The sequence below is a fragment of the Microtus pennsylvanicus genome, chromosome 15 (assembly GCF_037038515.1).
Source record: "Microtus pennsylvanicus isolate mMicPen1 chromosome 15, mMicPen1.hap1, whole genome shotgun sequence".
In the NCBI taxonomy this organism is placed as follows: Eukaryota; Metazoa; Chordata; class Mammalia; order Rodentia; family Cricetidae; genus Microtus; species Microtus pennsylvanicus.
In genome coordinates, this window is record NC_134593.1 from 57,320,792 (window position 1) to 57,345,279 (window position 24,488).

General features: G+C 40.1%; 1 protein-coding gene across 2 annotated transcripts in view; it reads right to left on the reverse strand.

Annotated features, from left to right (window-relative positions):
- Obi1 (ORC ubiquitin ligase 1) overlaps nucleotides 1-24,488 on the reverse strand; it is a 42,695-nt gene that overhangs the window by 8,200 nt on the left and 10,007 nt on the right. Inside the window, exons 2-6 of one of the 2 annotated variants that reach the window (XM_075949557.1) lie at nucleotides 18,655-18,790; nucleotides 17,473-17,564; nucleotides 16,123-16,320; nucleotides 13,835-14,083; nucleotides 9,997-10,085 (exon numbers count right to left, since the gene is read on the reverse strand). In XM_075949557.1, the coding sequence (XP_075805672.1) occupies nucleotides 9,997-10,085; nucleotides 13,835-14,083; nucleotides 16,123-16,149 (365 nt within the window). In that variant the 5' untranslated portion in view covers nucleotides 16,150-16,320; nucleotides 17,473-17,564; nucleotides 18,655-18,790. The remainder of the gene's footprint in view (nucleotides 1-9,996; nucleotides 10,086-13,834; nucleotides 14,084-16,122; nucleotides 16,321-17,472; nucleotides 17,565-18,654; nucleotides 18,791-24,488) is intronic. The other variant, XM_075949556.1, reaches the window with a different exon arrangement.

The window sequence follows — 24,488 nt, forward strand, 5'->3', positions numbered from 1 at the left end:
TGATAACCTGTTCCCTAGTATGGCTTCTTATGGCTACTTGCTAGGCAAAGATTTTAAAGACCTGGTGTGTTAAATGCTTTGTACCTTCATTTTCTGGTTATCTGGTTAGAGATAAGTATTTCCTGGGCTGGCAAGAGGATTCAGCAGGTAAAGGTGCTTGTGCAATGCCTGATGGTGACCTGAGTTCAATCTTAGAAACACACATGGTGAAAGAGAGATAATTCCAGCAAGCTGTTCTAAAACATGCAGCATACGGGATGCAAGCATCAAAGCCTCCTAGCATACACATACACTCACACATAATAAATAAGTAAATACGGCAAAAAGAAAAGAAAAAGACACCAAACTGTCCTGGGCTAGAAGGGAAGCTAAGAAGCACCGTATATGCCTCTGTAGGGGTTGTGACCATGTGTTTACTGCCATCTTTAATCTTTCTTTCTTTTGCTATTGTTTTTCCAATTTTAATATTTCCTTTACCATTCCAGTATGTACTGTATTGCTAGCAGTGTATCATGGCTGCTTATCACTAGAGATCATTATGTTAATATTGAACCCTATTCTTAAGAAACATGTAAATTGTTGATGGGTTGTCCCATTATTCTAAAATTTCTATATTGCTAAGTGCTATCTTACTCCATAAAACAAGACAAATATTTAATATTTTAAAATCCATGAGTATCTTAGGTTTTCTACTGCTGTGAAGAGACACTATGACCATGGCAAATTTTACAAAGGGGAACATTTATTTGGAGGCAGGCTTACAGTTTCAGAGGTTTATTCCACTATCTTAGCAGTGGTGTGTAGGCAGACATGGTGCTGGAGGAGTTGAGTTCTACAGCAGAAGCAACCATGTTCCTTACAGGGCAGCTTGATCATATGAGACCCCATAGACTGTTTCCACAGTAACACACTTCCTTCAACAAGGCCACACTTACTCCAACAAGGGCACACCCAATAGTGCCACTCCCTATGTGCCAAGCATCAAACATATCAGTCTATGGGGGCCGTACCTATCCAAACAATGAAAATGAGCCACAGAAGGGTGACACTAAACATTACACAAATCTTACATAAAACCAGGTATTAAAAAAGAGTTTTAGCTAGGTGGTGGTGGCACACGCCTTTAATCCCCGCACTCGGGAGGCAGATGCAGGAGGATCTCTGTGAGTTTGAGGCCAGCCTGCTCCACAGAGTGAGTTCCAGGACAGCCAGGACTGGTTTGCAGAGAAATTCTGTTTTGAAAAACCAATAAACAAACAATAAATAATTTTAAAAGTTTTCAGTACTGATATCCTTGCTTAACATGATTCCAATAAGGACACATTACCCTAGCTCAGTTAAATAACACTAGTCTCCTAACACAGCTCAAATTGTAGTCATCACATGTTATTAACTGTAATTTCATTACATAAAGCCTCCAACTTCTAGCTCTCCAGTTCACACACACACAAATACAAATGATACACAATCAGTGCCCAGTCAGGCCACCTCTTTCAAGCCCCCAACGATCGGGCAAATGTGCACGAGCTATGCAGTGAGTACACACGCAGCAAACTAGTATGCTCCCCTCCCTCCCTCCCTCCCTCCTTCCCTCCCTCCCTCCCTCCCTCCCTCCCTCCCTCCCTCCCTCCCTCCCTCCCTCCCAGAGAAACACCTCACAAGGCACTTCAGAGAAGCAGACAAACAGAAGACAGAACCACTCAACAAGCAGACTGTGAGAACGCCATCCTGCTCATCTGTCCAGGAGACACCACACACACCAGGAGAGCTTAACGCGGGAGACTCATTATAGAGGTGAGGATACCCAAAAGAAATGACAAGTAGGGAGGAAAAACCTTTCATTTTAGAGCACGTGGATGTCACTACACGGAGGGCAGAGAGAATAAAATGGTGAAGTTTATGCAGACATAGGAGTGTGATAATTTATCCTTGTATCAAAAAGAGGTTAGCTCACTCTGCCAGTTTTCTTCCCATTCCTGTAATAAACAACATGACCAAAACAACATGGGATGGACTTATTTGGCTTATACTGTATAGTAATTCATAAAATGAATAGGCAAGCTGTCTTAGTCATCACTGGAGAAAATTCACAATTGTTCCTATGGATTTTAACTTTTTTTGTCAAAACATTACATCTTACTGTCAGCATAAAAAAATTAAAGCCCATAAGACAACAGTGACTTTTCCCCAGTGATTATTAAGGTAGCTTGCCTACTTATTTTATGAACTACTATGCAGAATAAAGACTACCAAAATGAAAATAGTTGACCCATGACTTGAGATTTTGTATTTAAGAACAACCACAATTACTATAATAAAGAATGGCCTAGGCACTGAAAAGATGACTCAGAAGCTATGAGCACTTGCCTGCTCTCTCTTCTGGTTGCTGAGGACACTGCACGCAATGTGGTGCACTGACATACATGCAAGCAAAACATCCATACTTATAACTGTATTACTTATTATTTAATACCAGCACTTGGGAGGCAGAAGTAAGCAAATCTCTGTGAGTTCGAGGCCAACTTGGTCTACAGAGTGAGTTCCAGGACAGCCAGTACTACAAAGAGAACAGAGAAACCCTATCTCAAAAACAAACAAAACAAAAAAGAAAAAATCTATCACAGAGTTGCCTTTGTATATAAGTTTAAGTACAGGGTTTGTTTTGTTTTCTTTTAAGACAGGGGCTCCTTATATTGGTGAGGCTAGCCTTAAACTCAAGGTCCCTCCACCTCTTTCAATCTTTCATTATAGGCACGTTGGCAGAAGTATTTTCTTTGTTGTATTTTTCTTTCCTCTTCTTCATTATACTCTACTTCAGTATACTCAATCTACCAATTAGGAAATTCCCTGACTTGGAAAAAAACTTTGATTAGGCATAACGTGATTGAGTAGCCTGCATAATGAACCTATCAAGACTCTGAGTCTGATGGGAGTGGGACGCAAAGGAAAGATTAGCTAGGGGTCCTGCCTTGTTTGTGGGCACAGAGGGTCCAAAGCAAGGCAGAGGGGGGAATTTCAGATAAAGAGGAAAGGAGAGAGCTGAGCTGAAGCAACTCCAAATTACATTTGGTGGGAAAGAAGACTCAAATGCTTCAGCATGATTCTTCTCTTGCCTTCTATGGCTTGGCTGTACATCTTCCATGTCTATTTTATCTCTGTATGTGTTTTGGCTAGGTGCAGAAGAAATATTCTATCTACACACTACAAAGAAAATTGATTCTGAGCCCCACCCAAATCTTGGATTTAGAAACTGAGTATCTCAAACATGATAGGCAAATTCTATACCACTGAGCCATGTTCCCAGCTGGCCACATTACTGAGATATGTTTCTGAAAACGCTTCCTTAAAATTTTCTCTTTTTAAAATTAAGCACTTAGTTCCATAAACTCCCAGAGAATTTCCAATCAGAAAGTATTGTCTATGACGATCGTAGTCACACCATACTTCTGTAAAAATGTCATCTAGGGAGGTATATTGAAGGACAAAGAAAACACATCTTCTAAAAACAGAGACAAACGATTTCTGTGCCTTGGCACGCCATTCAAAGAATAAAATATAAAAAGGAAAGCACACTTTTATCTCTGACTTCCCAAGAATAACCGGAACACATATTTAGCGAACACAGCGACTACTGTCAGCACTGATGGGGACACAGAGAGTAGCACACAGTTTACTGGGTATCTGTTGGCAGAGGAACGAGACAGGGATCACTGTAAATTCCTCTTCCTTCCACTTTTGAAAGTAATGTTTCAAACACCAGTCAGAAGCTGAGTATGGTGGCAGTGCCTGTAACACCAACCAGACAGAAGCTAACACAGGATTCCAGGTTTGAGGCCATCTGGGAGGCACAGAGAGACCCTCTCTCAAAACAATAGCAAGACAGAATCTACTTGGCAAGCTTTCAAATAGAGAACAGGGTTGAAAACAACAGCAACACTATTTTAAACTAACCATGCACTTAGACTTAAAGGATTACACTGCTGACATTCTCGTGAGAAATGACCTGTACGTTGGGCCACATCTGTGAAGAGAGACACACTAATCCCTTTGAAGGCAAGTCTCTAGTAAAGCATGGGCCCACACAAGGTCACTTAGGGTCACAGTGGCAACTATAGACTGTGTTTTTTGGTAGCTTTTTTCATTTCTTGTACCACTGGTGAGAGACTTGGTCTCTGGTCCTTTGCTTAGAAACTCTAACTAGTTTATCACCTTTCCTACACCCTAGCACCCAGCAAGCACTATTCTCTCTATGCTATCAGCGATACAGATCCATTTTAATGTGAGATAAATCTCATTTTTTGGGAAAAAATTTAGGAAAGGATTGCCCTTGAAGTTTGCATGATAATAATCAGTCACGAAAAAAATACCATTTTATATCTTTTTATATTTACAGAGTAAAACCAGGCATATTTCCAAAGCATAGTAATCATAACAAAATCTCAGTAGTAGAAAACACTACTGATGAGTGCTAAGTCATTGAAAACTCCCCCAGACAAGTATTGATATATGCATTTTTTTCACTTTAGCTAAATCTGCTCATTCTTTTTCTGTTCCTTGTCTCTGTATAAGGAACACTAAGAATAAAACAGAACTGTGATCTGGCTACTCTGTAATTATTCAGATGAGTTATTGAGGACTAGTGTATGCTCAGAGGGCTATAAGAAGGACTACAAGGTAAGTAAAAGCCATCCTAGCTGTTCTCAAAAGTTCATTATAATCTCTCTGACAACCCCACTGCTCAGTTACAGCACTGCCAGCACCTAAAATATACTATCAACACAATAAAGACAAGGCTACAGAAAACTGCAGTAAGTGTCTATCACCAATTAGCTGTCTATCCTGAGAAGGGCCCCTCAGGCACCCAGCCCAAGGGCTTGAGCACTAGCTGCTGTCACAGTCTGGCCCCAGGGTATCATCATGCTTCCCCTGACAGTCTACAACTTCTCCTTCTGGGAAAACCAAAGGGCAGAACAGAATCAGTCACCAGATCAGGCTGGGGTCAAATACCAGGAATCATTGTGTTTGTCAGAGCAGAATCTGGAGGGAATGAATAGGTCGAGGGGGAAGAGTAACCCTAGCCAGCCAGGTAAGCAGTGGCTAAGAAAGGGAGTGAACCGGCATGTGGTCCTTGAGGAAAAGCAGACTCAGGAATTAGAAATGAGCCACAGCATAGAGCCAGAACAGAGCTAGATAATCCAGCTTACACAGAGACTCAGACAAGAAATCCAGGACTGGAAAATCTCTTACACACCTCCACCTCTTGTGGTTTCCTCTCAAACTTCTGATTTCTGTCATACCTTAGAGAACCTTCTGAAAATCTCCGTTCATTTGAAGATCTCTTCATCTGGAGAAAATGCTAATCTCTGATGTCCTGTTATCTTAAAACTCTCACACATTTTTTGAGGACAGAAAAAACTTAAACATCTTCCCATCCTGGTTAGTTTACTCTAAGTGGTGATGGAACAGAGTGAACGGACAGCTTCCTTCTGTCAGTTCCAGAACAGAAAGCTACATGTGCACACCAGATATATATTTACATAGTGTAAACATACGTACATGCATTTGCAAATACATCTAAGTGCCCTTGGGCTGGCAGAATGAGTCATCACTAAGTTTTAATGCTGATCCCGCAGCAGGACTGATTCCACTTTAATGAGTACCAGAATAATCAAAACAAAAGGGAGGCATGGCACAACTTGGCCTAGAGAAATTGTGGATGTCCTCACAGATAGTAACACTGGGCTGGATTTTAAAGAATAGGTAGCCATTATATAATGATGATGATGATAATAATAATAATAATACTGGACAAGACGAGGGAAGACGAGGAAGAAGGTATGAGCCAAGGTATGCAAGTACAGCAGGATAAAGACAAATATGTGAGCCCAGGGAGAAATGCCACATGACTAGAACAGAAAGAAAACAAGGCAAGAGAAAATACAAGGAAGTTTAAAGGTCAAGCACTCAAAGCCTTGTAGACCAGAGTTAGAAATTTGAGTTTTATTATGAAGGTGACTGGGATACATCAAATGTCATCAGATAGAAGAGCAAGAAGATCAGATTTATAGTCTAGATTTCAGGTAACAATAAAGTAGATACTTGAGGTTCAGGAGACTCTCAAGGGAGAAGAAGCCAAGAGTGAGGTTGAACAAGAAATTACTTTTATCTAGGCTACTGGGAATTAGATGAGACCTTACAAATGTAAGTCCGAGAGGAATGTTCGAAAGGACATCTGAACAGCCAGGTGTGGAATGAGGAAAAATAGTAAAACTAAGACTAACATTTCCATATTTGGCAACCCGATGAGTAGTGAAATTGCTGACAAAGACACAAATAAACCAAGAGTGTACAGTTTTCTGCACATGATGGAGTACAGTGGGTATACTTATTTAGACACAAGAGTATAAACAGTTTTCTGCACAGGATGGAGTATAGAATATAGTGGGTATATTTATTTAGACACAGACAAAGAAACATCCCATTCCTTCATTCTTTGTTACAGTTGTGGTGGTCTGAATGAGAGGCCCCCATAGGTTCATAAACTTGAATGTTTGGTCCCCAGTTGGTAGAACTGTTTGGGAAGGATTAACAAGTGTGGCCTAGTTGGAGGAGGTGGGTCACTAGGGGTGACATTTGCCTCTGCCTCTGCCTACTGTCTTTAGACAAAGATGTGTGCTCTCAGTTACTGCTCCAATGCTATGTCTGCCTGCCACCATGCTCCCCATCATAATGGCCAACGAGTAAATCCTGAGTCTGTAAGAAAGCCCCCAGTTAAATGCTTTATTTATAATCTACCTTGGACACACTGTCTCATTACAGCAATAGAACATGTTATAAAAGGATATAGAAATAATTCCTTTAATCCTCTCAATATATTATCTATATAAATTGAGAGTATCAATAAGCTAAACAATGTGCTTAATGTTGTCTACTGTTGACTTGTTTATTTAACCAATACTTACCAGGTGCTTAAGAGGTTTAAGAGTCCTGGACATAAAAGATATAGGGTGCAACATTCTTAGTCTTTTGAATTAAGAGTTCAGAATTGAAGAACAATGAACTGAACACGGTAATTTAAGAAAATGAAAGACTAAATTGAGCATGCTGTAAGACTGGCTGAGTATAACTATGTACTCTGCTATAAGTACATTCAATACTTTAATTGCTTAACCTCGAGTATAACCTTTATGGTAAGTAAGTTTCATTGGCCCATTTCACAGTAGCTAGTGTTCAGTTCTAGAGAGTTCAAGCATCAACATATTTGAATGCTTCCCCTGTATGATTTACTTCTGGTCTGACAAGAAATGGTAAGGCAATGGAAAGCAGTGAAGGCAGGGGCTGGTCTCAACAACATGGTCAGGAAAAGTGACTGCTGATTGACAGCGGCAGCTAACAAAGATCAGGAAGCAGAGCATCCCAAGCAGAGGACGCCAGCCCTGCATGCTCTATAAACAGAAGGCCAGGAAAGCTGGAGGAGGGCAGCTGGGAACGTGGAGAAGGAAGACGACAGGACAGAGGAGCGTATGCAGAGTCTGGATTTCATTTTTGGAAAATACTGTGCAGTTTCAATAGGAAATTTAAGCCAGCCACTTGATTTCGTCTGTACTATAGACAATTTCTGAGTGTACCAGAAAATGAATTATGCAGAGAACACAGGGACAGAGTGGAAGCACAGAAAACTGGATTCAGGCAGTCTGTCTCTGGAACTAAGACCTTAACCACCGTGCTTTGTGCTGACAGGAGTAGAACATGTAAGCGTGAGTCTGCAGTTCAGGAAAGGAAGTGAGGCCAGTGTTGTACAATCGGACACCCTGGTAGCTGATTATTAAAGTCACAGCAGACAAAACGGTTCAAGAGACACAAATGTAGTAAGGTAAGGAATGTCAGGCTATAATCCAGGAGTGTATCGCTTCCTTTCTAGTACCCTTGTTTTCTACTAAAATGACGTGGTTCTTACTGTCAGAGAACTTTAACTTTCCCTAAAGGGAAGGTGGGCATGGGTGAACACAGGTCTACCCAACAAGTTTTGAGGTTGTTGAAAAAAATAAATCTATTATTTAAGTCAAACTGTGTATGTATTTTGTTCTGGAAGCCTGAGGTGACTAATACACCTTCCTAATTCTTTTCTATTCAGGTGTCTAAAGTGCACTTTTCTGGGTGACTTAGAGAATAGTCTGCTCAAACTGAGGGCTGTATCAGAGAATAATATCATGTTACTGTGTAAGAATTATTCCTTTACACTTGACAACAAGACAAAAGGAAAATAATTAGTCAAGGCACTTCCTATACAGAGAAGGAAATGAATGAGTGATTTTTGTATGTTTGTATTTACTTTTAAATTCTTGGAATTTCATATTCTTTTCTACATAAACATAAGTACTCTGTTGTGAACCATATCTGGGCATTTTCAGCTGTGATCAGCCTGTCCCTGAATCCCTCCAGGGTTTACTGATGCAGAGTAAACAAGGCTATAAATGACATACATTTAATACCTCAATGCTTTGCAAATTGATCTGGAATAGGGGTCAGCTCAAGTCACTGTCCAAATGAAACTATTCCCTTCCCATGGAGAGAAGGCATGCACGTTAGAAACTGCAAATGCTGCAGGGAGGCTAGATTCAGATGTGGAGCTGCTTGTTTACAAGTGGATGGAGGCCAGATTTCCTCAGGTGAGATTCTCCAGTTATTTATTTGGTAGAAGTCATGGATATTTAAAAGCATACATCTTTGTGGCTGGCATTAAACTTGAAATCTGGTGGGCAACTTTTCAAGAAATAAAAGCTACAAACAAAATAGCTTTCATTCCATTCAGCACGCTGTGGGAAACGACTAATGGATAAGCATTACTGTGACTGGCAGGGCGAGCTGCCAATAACAGGGATTCAAGCCCACATAAAAGCAACACTTTCTCAGGTTATTTCACTAATTTGTCAGTAAGACATTATCTGACAAGAAGGAAGAGCAGGGCTTAGAGCGCATGGGAGAAGGGAACATCTAAGAGGAAAAGTTCTACCTTTGTCAGCACTGGTTGTGTAATCAGGATTTACTTCCACCATTTCCTAAACCATATTGCATCCAACAAGAGCTATTTCTTCTCTGGTAGGATATATGTCCATCATTTACTTTTGTCTTCTTACAATAAGTAAAGAAGTCGAGTGGTCAGAAGCAGAGAAATGGTGGCATTCTGACATACATCCTGCAAGGAGACTGCACACCTTGGCATCCATACTGCCTTCTCATTTGCCTGTTTCCTCCTGTGGATGGGTGGGTTGGGGAGTGAGGACTCCAAAAGTTCTCTCATCTCTTTTCCATCTTCCCCCTTAACTCCTAGTTCTTCCTTACCACTTTGAATAGACAAACCAAAACGCTAAACAGGTCAAAATTTAGAACTCCTAACAGGGTGAAGTCTCCACCATCATAAAAGGAGGAGTCAATTCACTTCATTACAGTTTCAAATTTGTAGTTCAAACACCGCACTTTATTTCCTGCAACTGCGAAGTGCTCAGAATCTGAGGTGGTACACCTGAGTTCAAATGCTCCTGCTACCTCTTCCTACTGAGCAGATTCAGATAACAAGGGAGTTAACCCCTCTGTGCCGCCACCTCTCACTTAATCACCTATACCACAGCTTATTGATTCAGGGAGAGAGTGCCTTACATGGACGCTCAACTGTTATCAAGATTATATAGTCAGAAAATAGCTAAAGGGGATTGTTTTAAAATTAACATTCATTAGTACTATTAAATAGTTAGATGTAAAATCAAGTAAAGCTTCATTTGTCTTGGGGAATATAAAACAATATTCTTATACATCAAAAAAGGAAAGGAGTTTAGAATGAAATCCTTTCCTCTCAATTAGCCTCAACTAAAGCTAAGACTTGAACTTGACACTCAGAATCATTCAACTTTTCTAAATGAGTCAAACAGAACGCACAAGCCATTACAGAGTCAGCTAAAAGCACTGACAAGCAGAGACTTTGCTCTGTGAGGTACCTACTTTTGGGGAGATCTGTTGTCAACTTCAGCCTTCAGTCGTAAATTCTCCCTCAGCAGGCCACCATTTTCCAACTTCAATTTTTTATTTGCCTGAAAGAAGAGTTAAAAATAATTAAACATGGGGGCTGGAGAGATGGCTCAGAGGTTAAGAGCACTGATTGCTCTTCCAGAGGTCCTGAGTTCAATTCCCAGCAACCACATGGTGGCTCACAACCATCTATAATGAGATCCGGTTCCCTCTTCTGGCATACAAACATACATGGAAGGAATGTTGTATACATAATAAATAAATAAATCTTTTAAAAAAAATTAAACATAAGCTAACACAAAAGTACCTTGTAAAAATGACGACATGAGCCATCTGTATTCTTACAGCAATATCAGCAAACTGAACACTAGACACAGTCCTCAGAAACGTAAAATCCCCAGTGGAAATCACTTGAAACTGCGAGTACAAGTAGGTATTTAAAATCTACATTCCCCTAGCACTTTCTAAATCCTGTACTCAGGGAAATGAAGTTGTGTTAGCTAGCTCAAAGCTACTAAGGGACCACACTAATGGTAAATATGTTTCTTTTTTTTCATTTTACCATAATTGAATGCTCTAAACAAGACAAGATTGCATCATACACAAGTATTTACAAACTAATGCTAAAGAGTTCATTCTTAAACCGGGAGACTAGTTTCTTTGTTACTATTTAACACTTCTCTAGTGATAAACCTAACCCAAGTCATCTACTGACTTTCTTTCTTTAACAGGTCTTTCTTATTCTGTCTTTCAACTTCTGATATCCTTAAAATTTGGGCAATATTTCCCAGTAAATTCCACCAACTGTACCTTCACATACACATGGAAGAAAAAAAATTCCTTTAAGAATGACTCTTTTTTTGTTTGTTTAATACTTAAAACTTACTAAAATCATGCAGTAGCTCTTCTGGAATGCATAGGCTGACACAAAAGAAAAGAGGGAAGCCAGAAGCTCAGTATCACAAGAGCTTAAAAAAGATAAAATAAAATAAATATTCATGCTCTTGTGTTGTAAAATATTATTTTAAGATGTGTTACATTTGTTTATGCTGTGGAACATTTGTTTAATGATGCAAAGATACAATATATTCTTTCATGTTGCATTTGTTTAACTCTGTGAAGCTGTGATTCTTTGCCTGTCTAAGCCACCTGATGGTCTAATAAAAGAGCTGAATGGCCAATAGCGAGGCAGGAGCAAGAATATGTGGGGATGCAGAGAGAATAAATAGGAGAAAAAGGAGGAATAGGAGAGGGGGACACCTGGGGTCAGGCACCCAGCCACACTGCCAGCCACAGATGGGATAATTTAAGATAAGAAAAGCTGGCTAAAAACAAGCCAAGGTAAGGCCCTGCATTTAATACTAAGAATAAGCCTCTATGTGCGATTTATTTGGGAGCTAGGTGGTAGGCTCCTGGGAAAGACCAAAGACCAGAAGAGTCAAATGAGTAAAACAAACTACACTCTTAGACTTTAGAATTTTCTTAAAAGCCACTTTATTTAAATTTTTTTGTTACTGCATTTGTGTGCCACTGAGAAGATAAAATTCTCTAGGTTAGTCACCAAACTTACTAACCCAGCCAAGAAAATGCTATGGCTGGAACATTTATGCTCATATTTAACAAACCATAGAATTACTGTCAGGGAAAAAGAAAGGGAAACCTAAGAATTTTGAAAACCTATAATAAAAACATTGGCCAGAGTTTCTGACTAACTTCCAGAATGTATTACTTACCTACTTTAATACAATTGTATCTCAACGGTAACAAGTAAGGGAGGTGGAGAATACTCACTTGAAGCCTATACCCCTACTCAAATGTTTGCTCACCTTCTTCAGGGATGCACACAAACCAGGATGCTGGAGGGTTAATTCTTTAAGTGACTGATAGACACCACCATTATTACCCTCTGAAGATACAGGAAAGCCATTTACTTCCTCATACACCAACAATGAATTAAGCTTTCAAGCATAGCACCGTAAAGGGAGGCACTTAGTGAATATTTTTTGATGATGACAAGAAGCTTAAATTAGAACTCACCTGACTTCCTTTCCTATCCCACCCCCTAATACTGGGATCATATTATGTTTCAAGATCCCTCACTAGCCCTGTGGCTTTTTAATACTTCTCGTTATAGGCTGGATAGCTCCTAACTATTAAAAGGATCTAAAGGTTATAAACAGTAGAGTTCTGCCTACTTACAGTACCTGGGGATATCAAAGCCTTTGATTATTATGCACTCTCAACTCTGACTGGGAGTGACAAGGTCTCATGTTTCCAAACTCACGGATACAGGCATCAGACGTCCATTTGCTCAAACCAAGTCATACTCTACCGAATCGTTTTTTTCAGCATCTGACTGAGATTATTATTTGTACTTCATATTTGCATTTTGTCTCTGTAATCCACGTTTCTTACTCATTTGTAATTTAGTACCTAATATTTTCACTGGGTACCCCAAACAGGCTTAGTGAATATACCAACTAATTCTGATAACAGTAATTCTGACAAGATGTTCATTTACTAACTCTGATAACGTGTTACTAAAGTAACATGTTCATACACTAAGGCTGGCTGCAGTACACAGTACACACTTCCCTCATAAAGACGCAGGGAGGCATGGATGCAGCTCTTTCTGAAAGCCGTCTCCATATTCCTTTCACACTGGCCTTTTATGAATCGCAGCACATTCTTTTGTTTATGGAGACTAATTTGAAAATGTTTTTCTACTACTTAACCTCGCTGAAGATATGAGAGCTAACATGCAGTGGTTCTTCTATAAAATACCATACGGAGTCCATTAACGATTTCGTGGCTCAGGACGCAATAATTCAGAACAAGAACAGCATTTTAAAGAAATGGAGATAGGTTAAAAGGGCAGTTGTAGAAACGAGTGCTATAAAATCACACCAGTTACCACTACTGTACTGCAGGGCAGATAATCCTCAAGTCAAGCTAAAGGCTGCTCTATGTTCCAGAAAGCAATAGAATACCTGTCACTGTGCTAGTGTTAACGGCACGCATCTTTATCTCCTTTCTAGACTTAAAAAATCCCAAGTTTGCTTCCCCAACCTCAACTAATGTCCTCTGTATCTTGTTGGACGGATAGACAGCCCATGTGCCCCATTACTCTCCTGCAGAAGTGGTCTAAAGCAGGTGCTCATGGCTTTCTCTGGAGCTAGTCAGTAAACTAATTCCAGAATGTACTTACAGTCAGCTTTCAGCATCAGAGAATGGTAGTGCTAAGAAAGACTTGGTGAAAATCTTCTGTTCAGCTGGGTACAGTGAGACACACCAGCAATCCTAACACCAGGAGTCTGAAGCAGCAGGGCGGTTAATGTGAAGCCAGCCTGAGCTACATAGCAAGTTCAGGCAATCTTTGACTAGTGAGATCTTGCCTCAAAAAACAAGCCAATAAATGTTTCTTTGCTAAGCCGGGAGATGGGATATGCTTGTTTCAATGCCCACAAAGCAGTCACTGCTGTAAGCTTAAAAACTTAAAGCAAACCACAAAGAGGGGGACAGAAACGCATCCTTTCAACTGATGCAACTCTTCCAGAAGCACGCTCATAGACAAGCACTACAGGTCTCCAATTATAGTCACAAATGGAACCACCTGATACTTCTTGGCAGCTCAAGACAGCTAAGGAGACGACGTGTTGCTAGTGCATGAACATCTCACCAGGCCGTAGTCCCGCTCCCCCACATTAGCTATGCTGAGTCAAGGACACGGCTATGTACACTTGGGAAAGTGCGTACACTACTGCACAACTTCAAAACAACCACCACGGATTTTCCCACAACAACAACTTACCTCTTTTAACTTATCCACATCATCTTTTACTTTTTCATACATTTCATTAGCTGTTCTGAGTTTTTTCTTCCATTCCACTACCGTTTCTGGGTCACTTTTACTTTGATTATCTGCTGCTGGATGTTTGTCTTCGTTTTGGCTGCCCTGCATCAAGGTTAAAGGGTCCAGAATAGTCTTGATCTGTGACTCCAAACTCAGGTTTTTACTTTTAAGTTCTTCTACTTCTTTCTGCAAACAATCTATTTCATCCTGAAAGAGTACGGAATTCAACGATCAGATATGAACTAATGTTTGTATATGCTCAGCCAGAGCCAATGTGTTCTTGAATATTACACTCAAACTTTCATACATACATGGACCCTTTATATACCAGAACGGTTTTATAAGGAAACAGTCAGCTTAAATTCTCAAAGTATTTTGTCTCTCATAAAAATTGATACCAGCTACTTACATTTGAATTCAAAGACAGCTCTGGTTTTATAAATGTCAACTCTTTGATTTTGTTTAAAATATCATCAAGAAATTAAGAAAAAACATGAATTTCAACAACAAAGTAGATTCCTATTCAGACGGAAAATCTGAGGCATCTTAATTGCTTTAAAGAGAGAAATTTAAAAGCTATTGTTCAAAATAGCCACAATTTTGTTTATATTTTTATTTCTATATCTAAAGTAGGAATGAAATCTTTCCACTTTGCATCCCAGATCAATCCCAGCAGTGGGTCTTCAACCGTTACTCAGAGCCATTCCAAATATCTGCTTCTCTGCTCTGGACCTGCTGTTGCTCTTGAATGCGAGGGCAAACATTTGGGGTAGATTCTTCTGTGTAGTGCTGGGAGGCTCTGCCGGTCTGACTACCACAGCCTGGCAGTTTTCTCTAAGCGTGGCAACAGGGAGGACTCCCTCCCTCAGCAAGCTGCCTGCTTTCTATTATTCTTATCTGAAGGACTTTTTTAGGCCCAGGATGTCTGACCTACCTCAATGGCGACCCCTGAGACAGTTCCCTGCAAATGCTATTCCCCTGCTGTTCACAAGGCAATTAGGCAAATGCTCTAGTCATTTCCATAGGACCCTACTGCCACATAGGAAGCCTTGTGATAGGAGCATGCCACCTGATGCAAACTAGGATCTGTCCCCAGGCTCCCGAGTCCTATACATTCCTTCTACCACGGACTAAAGTTGAGCTGACTCACCTAAGGCTGTCCCTGTCCCTGGCATATCCACGGTCATCCCGACCCTGTTCCCCATTTCTGCTCCCTCCACTCTCATGGACCAATGTAGCCACAGTTCAATACCATTTATTCTATAATGGGCATAAAATCTTAATTACATGAGGCTGTTAAAAGCTCTAACAGAAAATAAACTCCAAATGTCAGTGCCTGTCTGAATGTCCCTCCCAATCTCCTGCAGAAATGCAGCTGCCATTGTGACATTACAAGGGGGAACATCGAGGGTCATGAGGCCCTCATGAATGGATTAAGGCTGATATCTAGGTTACCAATAAATGGGTTCCTGACTTAAAAAGAGAAAGAGAGAGGGGGAGGAAGGGAGGGAGAGAGAGAGAGAGAGAGAGAGAGAGAGAGAGAGAGAGAGAGAGAGAGAGCGCAGAGCAAGCGCTGGCACTCTTTCTTTCCTTATTCTTTTTCTCCATCATCATGTATGCCTTAACTTTAGCTTGTAGAAACATAAGCCAGTTTAAAGTGTTCTGATTTTAAAGCAAGAGAAAATAGACTTAAGTCAATGAGCTCTCTAATTAATATCCATGACATTTATTAATTATGGAAGAGTGCCTTTTAGATTTGTCCCAGTACTATTTACTAGTATATTATAATACATTTAACAGTATTCTAAAGGAAGTTGCATCCTTCCCCACCCCACTTTTTGTTAGTTTGTTTGGAGACAAGGTCTCTGTATCAGTGGTTCTGAGCCTGGGGCTGAGCAGCCCTTTCACAGGTGACCCACACCAGACGTCCTGCATGCAAGATATTTCCATAACAATTCACAACAGTAGCAAACTGCAGTCATGCTGTAGCAATAAAACAATTTTACAACGAGGAACTGTAAGAGAGGGCCACAGCATTAGGAAGGTTAAGAATCATCGCTCTTTTTAAGTCCTGGCTGTCCTGAACTCACTCTGCAGACTAGGCAGATCTTGATATCGCAGAGATCTGCCTGCCTCTGTCTCCCAAGAGCGGGAATTAAAGGGATGTGCCACCATACCCAGCATAAGAAACTGCAATCTTTAAGTAAATACAGCAATGAGTAAACAAGCATGCATTAAATACTCACAAATGGGGAAAATGTAGGGATGAACATTTATTCCATCACTTATGCTCCCGTGCATTAAAATGTTTGAGGCAGCTCAGATAGTTTCCATGTGCAGAGTCTAATTTAGAGAAACCTTCCTATCATACTATATTTACACAGCAGTATAAATATTTGTTGCATGCCAATCAGCCATTCTGTCTTTCTTCAAATTGACCAAGCCTAAATTAGGGGACAAAGACCCTTCAGAGTCTTAAAAAATACCCAGCCCTCAAGAAAGACTAAATTTTTCGGCTTCACAAGCCCCCTCTGCTTGCAGAGGATTTTTGTGTATCTGCCGCACATGTCTTTCCTTACCCTCCCACAAAAAGCCTTTCTCCAACTGCTAAGAAAAAGGGGGGGATATAAAACTAGATCAAATATAATATATACACGCATATACATATATATGTATATTATAAAATCTCCATTCTTTTAATGAAGATAAAATGACAACAGATCTTAATGTCTACTATCAAAAGTATATTGAATTCACTTGTAAAAATTCCACCTTCATGGTAAACCAGTCTGCTCATTCACCTTTAGATGAAGATTAGAAATAACACTTCACACTGATGCTAACATATCAGTTTACTTAAGCATAACGTTTACATGTGGACCAGAATTCAGCATGTTTATAATCGTCAGTGATTCTACAGACAGTAACAAACTAATTGAGTTCCCTAAGTGGACTTCTTTAATCACTCACTTTTTTTTTAAATGAACAAATATAAAATAAAGAGAAGAGGTACAAATTAGCAAACACACACACACACTTTTAAAAAGGAAGAGGCTGTAGAGAGCTGACTCAGCAGCTAAGAGGACTGCTGCTGTTCTCCAGGACCTGGGCTTCATTCCCAGCACACACCTGGAGTCCCAGGTGATCCAACCCCTTCTCCTGGCCGCAGACACCCGGCACTCAAGTGGTGCATAGGAATACATGCAAACAAAACACAAACATAAAATAAAAATCTCAAATTAAAAAATAATTTTAAAGAAGGAAAAGAAAAAGGGAAATGTTTCCATTTCTTCCTATTCTATGAAATCTTAGTCATCCGTCCTTTACTTAAATAAAGTAAGTAAACAGAAAAGGAAGAACTTATCACATATGTTTAGACGGGCACGCAAGGTTTCAGACTAGGCACGGAGGTGAATGTGTGTCATCTCGAGGGTTACAAGACTCTCCAAAGACAAACAGCCCCGCCCCACACCAAAAAGGACCCGAGGGAAAATACAAAGAGCGAAGCTTTATAGCATGCGGTCTCAGACATGTGGGGCTATGATCGGTTTCCCTTAAGTCCACTGCTGGAGTCGCATTAAAGCAGTGTTAGATACCTCATACTCTTTGTGGAGGAGCTCGAGTCTCGTTCTCCGAAGGTGCTTCCTGACCATAGGGCTCAGCATAGGTTCACTTTCACCTGTTCCTCCTGGAGGGGAAAAGACATCCTTATTTTTGTTTGATTTGAGCAAAATGAAATGAACCATTTTTTTCACATTGCATTATATAATGTAGTGATATTTCATTTGTATCTCTAATAAAGCTTGCTTGATGGTCAGCAAAGTAAAACAGACACACTGGCCAGCCTTACAGACCAGGCAGCAATGGCACACAATTTTAATCCCAGTAGCCACACTAGCTTGCCATAGAAACCAGGTGGTAGTGGTGCACACCCTTAATCCCAGAACTAGAGAGGAAAACAAGACTAGAGGAGACAGTTCTGAGTCTCAGTCTCATTCTGAGGTTTCCTGGAGGTAGGGTCACCATTTTCAGACTGAGGTCGAGGTAAGAGACAGTGGCTGGTTGCTTTGTTTTTCTGGTCTTCAGATCGAACCCCAATATCTGTCTCTGAGTTTTTATTAGTCGCACTTCAATATAACTTCCCCAAAACAAAATTTGGATATGCAGATTGGAGACTCTGGTCCAGTCAAAGATAAAGTGAAACTAATTAAGGTTAAAAGAAGAAAATTAGTGCTGCATTAGGAGGGACAAGAGGAGTGTCAAACAGGAGCTAGGAAAGTAACACATTCCGAGAGACTACTGGTGTTTATTTTTACTTTAGGGTAAATTCTTCCTTTTCTTTAATAAACTAAAATGCGCTTCACATTATCCTCAACAGGACCAGAGGCTCCAATCTGACTAAATTTTGTCTCACCTCTATACAGGCTACATACCACCACTCAGCCAACATTCCTAAAGCACAAAACCTAAAGGTCACCTACCTCATCAAGACTTTCTCAGAGTTACTCATCTTCTTTCCAACACCCTCTAGCCCTTTATTTTCCCTTCTTAGCACCTGTGACTTTAAATCATTAATATTTCTGTCCACATGCAGTCTCTAATGTAAGCTGCATTTGGCTTGAGGGTCCTTTGTAGTATATAAACTATATAAAATTATCAATAAGCCCAATATGATGTTGATCTGTAACAATGAAGACTTCATATCACTATTCCCCAAACAAACACTGTTTATAAATTGTCTTAAATCTATCTTATGCACATAAAAAATAACCCCTCACCAATAATCTCTTTGCAAGGGTTTTCTGGAGTGATAGGAACTCTGCAAGCCGGACACTGGCTGTTATTCTTCAACCACATGTCAATGCAAATGGAACAAAACACATGGTTGTTGGTGCACACAACAGGTTGACGGACCTTTGAAAAAAAGAAACATTCCTTTTAGTACAGAGCAACTTTTATAACTGGATTCCCAATGTGATATGTTTAGAGCAAACAAATTGTTTCTCTCAAGTATGCCAAGCAGGGGGGATAGAGAGAACACAGGATGGTAAAACATGCTTCTTTTGACCACACGGTTTCTCATATGACAGACGCTAGCTGACAGCGCTGCTCATGGAGACCAAGCAACTTCACTCTGAGATGCTTATTATGTATCAAACATTCATGGTCAAAAGAGAAAAGGCTTTCTGTTCATTAACTCTGGGACCTCAGCCTCTTTTCTATTAGAATCATAGGACAGCAGGACCATCAATCTGATGCTTGAATTTTTTCAGTGCATTCCACTACAACATCAAGTATCAACAACAACCTACTAAACATTACAAAAAGATCTCCTTTGATATTGATGTGGTTTGTCATGACTTCATTCCCTAATATAATCGCCTTTAAGAGAGGTGATTATGAGTTCGGGAGCAGGTGAGTTGTCTTGGTAACAGATTAGTTCCCACACGAGCTGGTGGATAAAAAGACCAACTCTGGCCCTCTCCCTAGTCCCCTGTTTCCTATCTCACCACAACTCCCTTTCTTTCTTTTTTCTTTTTTTTTTTTCAAAATTAATCATTTTATTAAATAAATACAATACTGTTAATTCAATTGTTACATTCACACAGCATCTTTCTTTTTTTTTCTATTTTATTTTTTTTCTCTGTAATTCTTTTTTTTTATTTAATTTATTTATTAAGGATTTCTGCCTCCTCCCCGCAACCGCCTCCCATTTCCCTCCCCCTCCCCCATCAAGTCACCCTCCCTCATCTGCTCGAAGAGCAATCAGGGTTCCCTGACCTGTGGGAAGCCCAAGGACCGCCCACCTCTATCCAGGTCTCCTAAGGTGAGCATCCAAACTGCCTAGGCTCCCCCAAAGCCAGTACGTGCAGTAGGATCTTTCTTTTTTCTTCTCTCCCCTCTTCACATAATAGGAAATTCAGGTTATAGTAAGTTTATGAATGTTTGAATTTTATCCTTCTGTTTGTGAAAATTCTTGAGCACTGCAGATTTCCCTAGAGTCACTCCTTCCCTCCAAACTCCCTGCTGCCATTCTAAAAGTGCCTTATACCCAAGATTAGCAAGTCCAGTAATGAAGGAATCTACTTCCTTAGACCACTAGCTAGTTTAGAATGGTCACTGTCGTGGTTCAAATAAAAACGACTCCCATAGGTTCATATATTTTAATGCTTAGTTACCAGGGAGTGGAACTCTTTGAAAGGATTAGGAGGTGTGGCCTTATTGGAGCAGGTATGTTATGGGCTTTGAAGTTTCAAAAACCCAAGACAAGCCCAGTTACCCCTCACACACACACAGAGACCAGGACTCAAATTACTTCTCCAGCACCCTGACTGCATACCTCTAAAATTTATGGAAGAAAATATTGAAGACAGAACCACACACATTATATAAGGGGCATCAAGACACTCTACTTTGTAAGAAACTATGTAAAAGCAACCAGTGAAACAATTTAAAAACAATCAGAATTTTTTATGTTTTTGATCATACACAAAAGGTTAAAGAAAACAATCTCCCAGTCTAGAAGACGGTTTTGATCAAATGCACTAGTTGGCATATTTTTTACTGAAGTGTCAATGACAGGAGGAACAGTTTTGTATGTACTGAAGTGCAGGTCATATTTTGGTCATGTGAAGTTTCTTCCATCAAACTCACTTTTAAATGGGTAAGCCTGATATAAGAGGCTTTGAGAGTCATTGGCATAAAAGATAACAGCATCTAAAACCACAGGACTGGTGCAGATTCCTTGTGCAGGCAAAATGGCTAGAGGAAAAAGGCAAGTACAACAGCAGCATCTACAAAAGGAAGCTGAGAATAGGACCGCTGGCGTCAAGAAGGAAAGCAGGGTAGTCATCACAGAAATCAAAACAAAGACGCTTCTTAATAGGAAGGCAGTCCCAAGTAAGTAAGATGTTGACGAGGTAGAGATGACACGTTGGTATTTAACTGTATGAAATGGTTTGCTACTGAAGTTTCTCAGCAAATGATGGGGACAGAAACACAAGGAGGTTGACAGGCAATGAATGATAAAGATAGAAAATGCAGACAAGTTTCATATTTAAAGGAGAAGACATCTAAATTAGACCATTGTTAGCAACGTCACAATGATGGAAAGAGTAGCTAGAGACAGCCAAGAAGTCAAAAGGAGAACGAGATTCAAGCACCAGGAAGATTTTGTCTTCCACAGGAGGGAGGAGCCAGCTTCCACATGAAACAAACACAAGGGTTGACCCGAGGTTGGAAAGAAGAGGGGATCCATGTTCCAGCTTTCTCAGTTGTACCCTACACTTTAAATAGAAAATGAGGTTATCAGAAACCTAAAGGGGGAGAGTATGGATCTGAGAAAAGGAAAGTAAAACAGGTATTTTGAAAAGCAAAAAGCAGTTTATTAGGAGTATTTAGCAGGACGACTTAATTTTGTTTAATTCCTATTCGAGGTCTGTGGTTTTGAATGCAATGTAAGACAGTTCCCACAGGTGTGCATTCTTCAACTGCTGAGCTGCTTGGGCTTGTTTAATCTAGAGCTGGGGCTGGTCAAAGAGCAAAGGGAAGTGGTCACAACTTGTCAGACGGAAATGAGCACTGGCATGGGAATGACGACAATGAGAGAGTGACAGCAATGGCAGGCTTCAGAAAGGCGGAGAACGAGCACAGCATGAATGGAGCCAGAGAGGAAAACATATCTGGCCAAGCTACTAGGGGTGGCACAATGGCTTCTCACGCTTGTCTGGGGCCACATTATCTGATATGTCCAATTTTCTCTCTTACTCTCATGTGGTTAATATTTGTTCTATGCTTACAACTCCCAACTCTCTCTCTGACTCCAGTAAGAGACAGAGTTTAGACTTCTAAGATAAACCTGGGGCCAACTCCTAATATCCCAAATTTTAACTTCAAGTAAATCTTTTGGTTACTGTAGACTTAGTTTTTATCTCTGAAAATTATGGCTAAACCTAGCATCCTTTCATTTATGTGTTACTTTAAGTTAAATAATACATGCTAGCAAATTCATATAACTTCCCCTGCACTCACATGGATACTCGCATGTGTGCATGTGCGCGCGCGTGCGTGCGCACACACTCACACACACTCACACATACATAAAACCCAGTACTGCGTACCCAAGGAACTAAATGCATAAAAAGAAGTTAGAGATGCCATGGGAAGGAAAACATGTAGGGAAACTACAGACAGTGAGTGAAGCCAGCTCCAGCTACATGAGCATGGGGACTGTCCCCAGCAGTCCACTAGAAAAGGGCTTGGGTTATCAAATTCCAGTGTGTCTAGAATGCCAGGTGTGGAGTACCAAACATATCTGATGTTTGTTTTGTTGGGTTAATTCTTGCCTTAAGTCTTCTGTATTCCTATTCCTCCCTTTGGGAAAAGAAATGTTTACGGCATACCACTGCACTTTGGAATTATGTAACTTGGGTTTCAGTTCTTTTCTTCAGTGTCTAAAACCTATACGTTTGCCTTGAGTCTCGGGAGACTCAGAACAATAACAAAATAGTTAAAACTCTGGGAACAGAGTTTTTAGGAACAGGCTGAAGGCACTTCATAGATTGAGATGGCCATGTGACTGTGGAGGCAGGAATCCAATGTTTGGACCCTGTACATCCCCAAGGCTCATGTGCTGGAAGCTTCATCCTCAGCCTGTGGCCTATGGGGAGGTAGCAGAACCCTAGGAAAGCCCTTTGTGGTGCACCCCTGAAGGATTCTGGGACCTGACCTTTCTCTTTGCCTCCTAGCTTCCAAGAGCAGATTCTCTGACTATGAACTCCTCTTACGATTCTCTAGGTTTCCTGTAAAAATATATAAACTAAAATAAGTACTTCCTGCTTCTGATGAAATTCACAGTGTGGGAAGGTTTCTCACAAAAGAGTAATAGCACACTCTTTTGTTCCCCTCTAATGCTCTCTGTTCTGCTTTGTGCTCTTCTCAGAAAACTGCTTATATTCCACTTTCCCCGATTAGATTTAGTCTCAGTGGGGGACACGACAGTGTCCTGCTCTTCGTATCGACTTACAGCACTTGGCACATTGCTTTGAAGATGGTAGGATTAATAAAAGTAAATATTAATACAGAAAATCCAAAAGTGAGATAATGTTGCACAAATTGTCTTCTGAAGCAAAAGATTTATGGTCAAACAGTAAGGAAAAAGTTTTACCTCACCATTCAGTGTACCAGATGATAAGAAAAGAACAGCTACAGGCAGACTACTTTGCCCTGGCTGCTTGCGGCCATCAACAATGCCCCACAGCAGCATCGTTTGTACTGTTGGAACCTTCTCTTATTGCCACTGTGCTGGGCAAGTTGACCAATCCATTTCTGGGCAGGCTACTTATAAGATAATTATTTCTAGATGGCAATATAACTTTACCTTAAGGTTCTCCAGAAACTGCCTACTTGTGACACTAAGAAGGAAAACTAGTGCCAGAATAGACTCTATTCCAAAAAGAACAAAAGAGCTTCAGAAGTGCACAAAAGTGATGAAATAAGGGCAGACCATAAGCAACGAATGAGCAACGCACAGAAAAGAAGTAAGGCCAACTTAATACAGCTTCCCACATGGGATCCGCAGCAAGGGGAGAGGAAGCAGCAATCTTATCTAAAAGGTAAGCTAGAGACTGCCAGCTACCCTGTAAAGCTAAGTGTGATTGGCAGATCCTCTTAGTTTCACAGTCCATCATCTGGGCAGTTTCTCCCATTTCCTCAGATTATATGCCCTTCTCTGAGGTGGGCAATGTTCAATCTGAGGGAAGTAAGGGAGCAACCATGACACTCTATTGGCAAAGGATTTGTACTTTCCAAGTCCCCTAAGTACTGAACTTCCTGCTGGAAGGATGTGGATGTCTGGAGTTTTTGGCTGGAACATCAAAGCTTTCTGAATCTACAGAAGTGAAAGGCAAACAGGTGGATCCAAGTTTGTAGGTATTAAACTCCAAAATTATTCTCAGTTGGAAGAAACTGTTATACAACAAAAGGTAATAACTGGTCAAGAAGAAGTAACAATTTTAAATATATGTGCACTAAATTAAAGATACTTCAGAGTTAAACTATATCATCAATCAAATAGAATTAAATATTTAGAGAATATTTTATCTAATAGAAACGGTATTCTCCACAGTTCATGTAACCATCCCTAAAATAGATGACATTCTAGGTCACAGCACAAACCTTAAACATGAAAGAACAGAAATAATCTTGTAGATATCATCAGGCAACAATAAGCTAAAATGAAGACAAGAGAAGCGACAGAAACTACTTGAAGCGACAAACACTTGAAGATTGAACAATACATTCTTGATGACCAGGTATCGCTGAAAAATCAAAAAACTATTTAAAAAAATCCTAGAAGAAATGAAAGTTAAAAACATAATTTCCTAGAACTTTGTGATACAATTAAGTCACTACTAAGACCATAGTTTACATCTGTGTAAATACTATATAGTATAGAGTAGAAAAATATACTATATATTAGAAAAAGATATCTTACATAAATAACATACCGATACACACTGAGGTTGTAAAATAAGAACAAGACAAGGTAGCTAGAAATAATAACGATTAGAACAAAAACTTGATGAACTGGAAACTACAGAACAATACATGT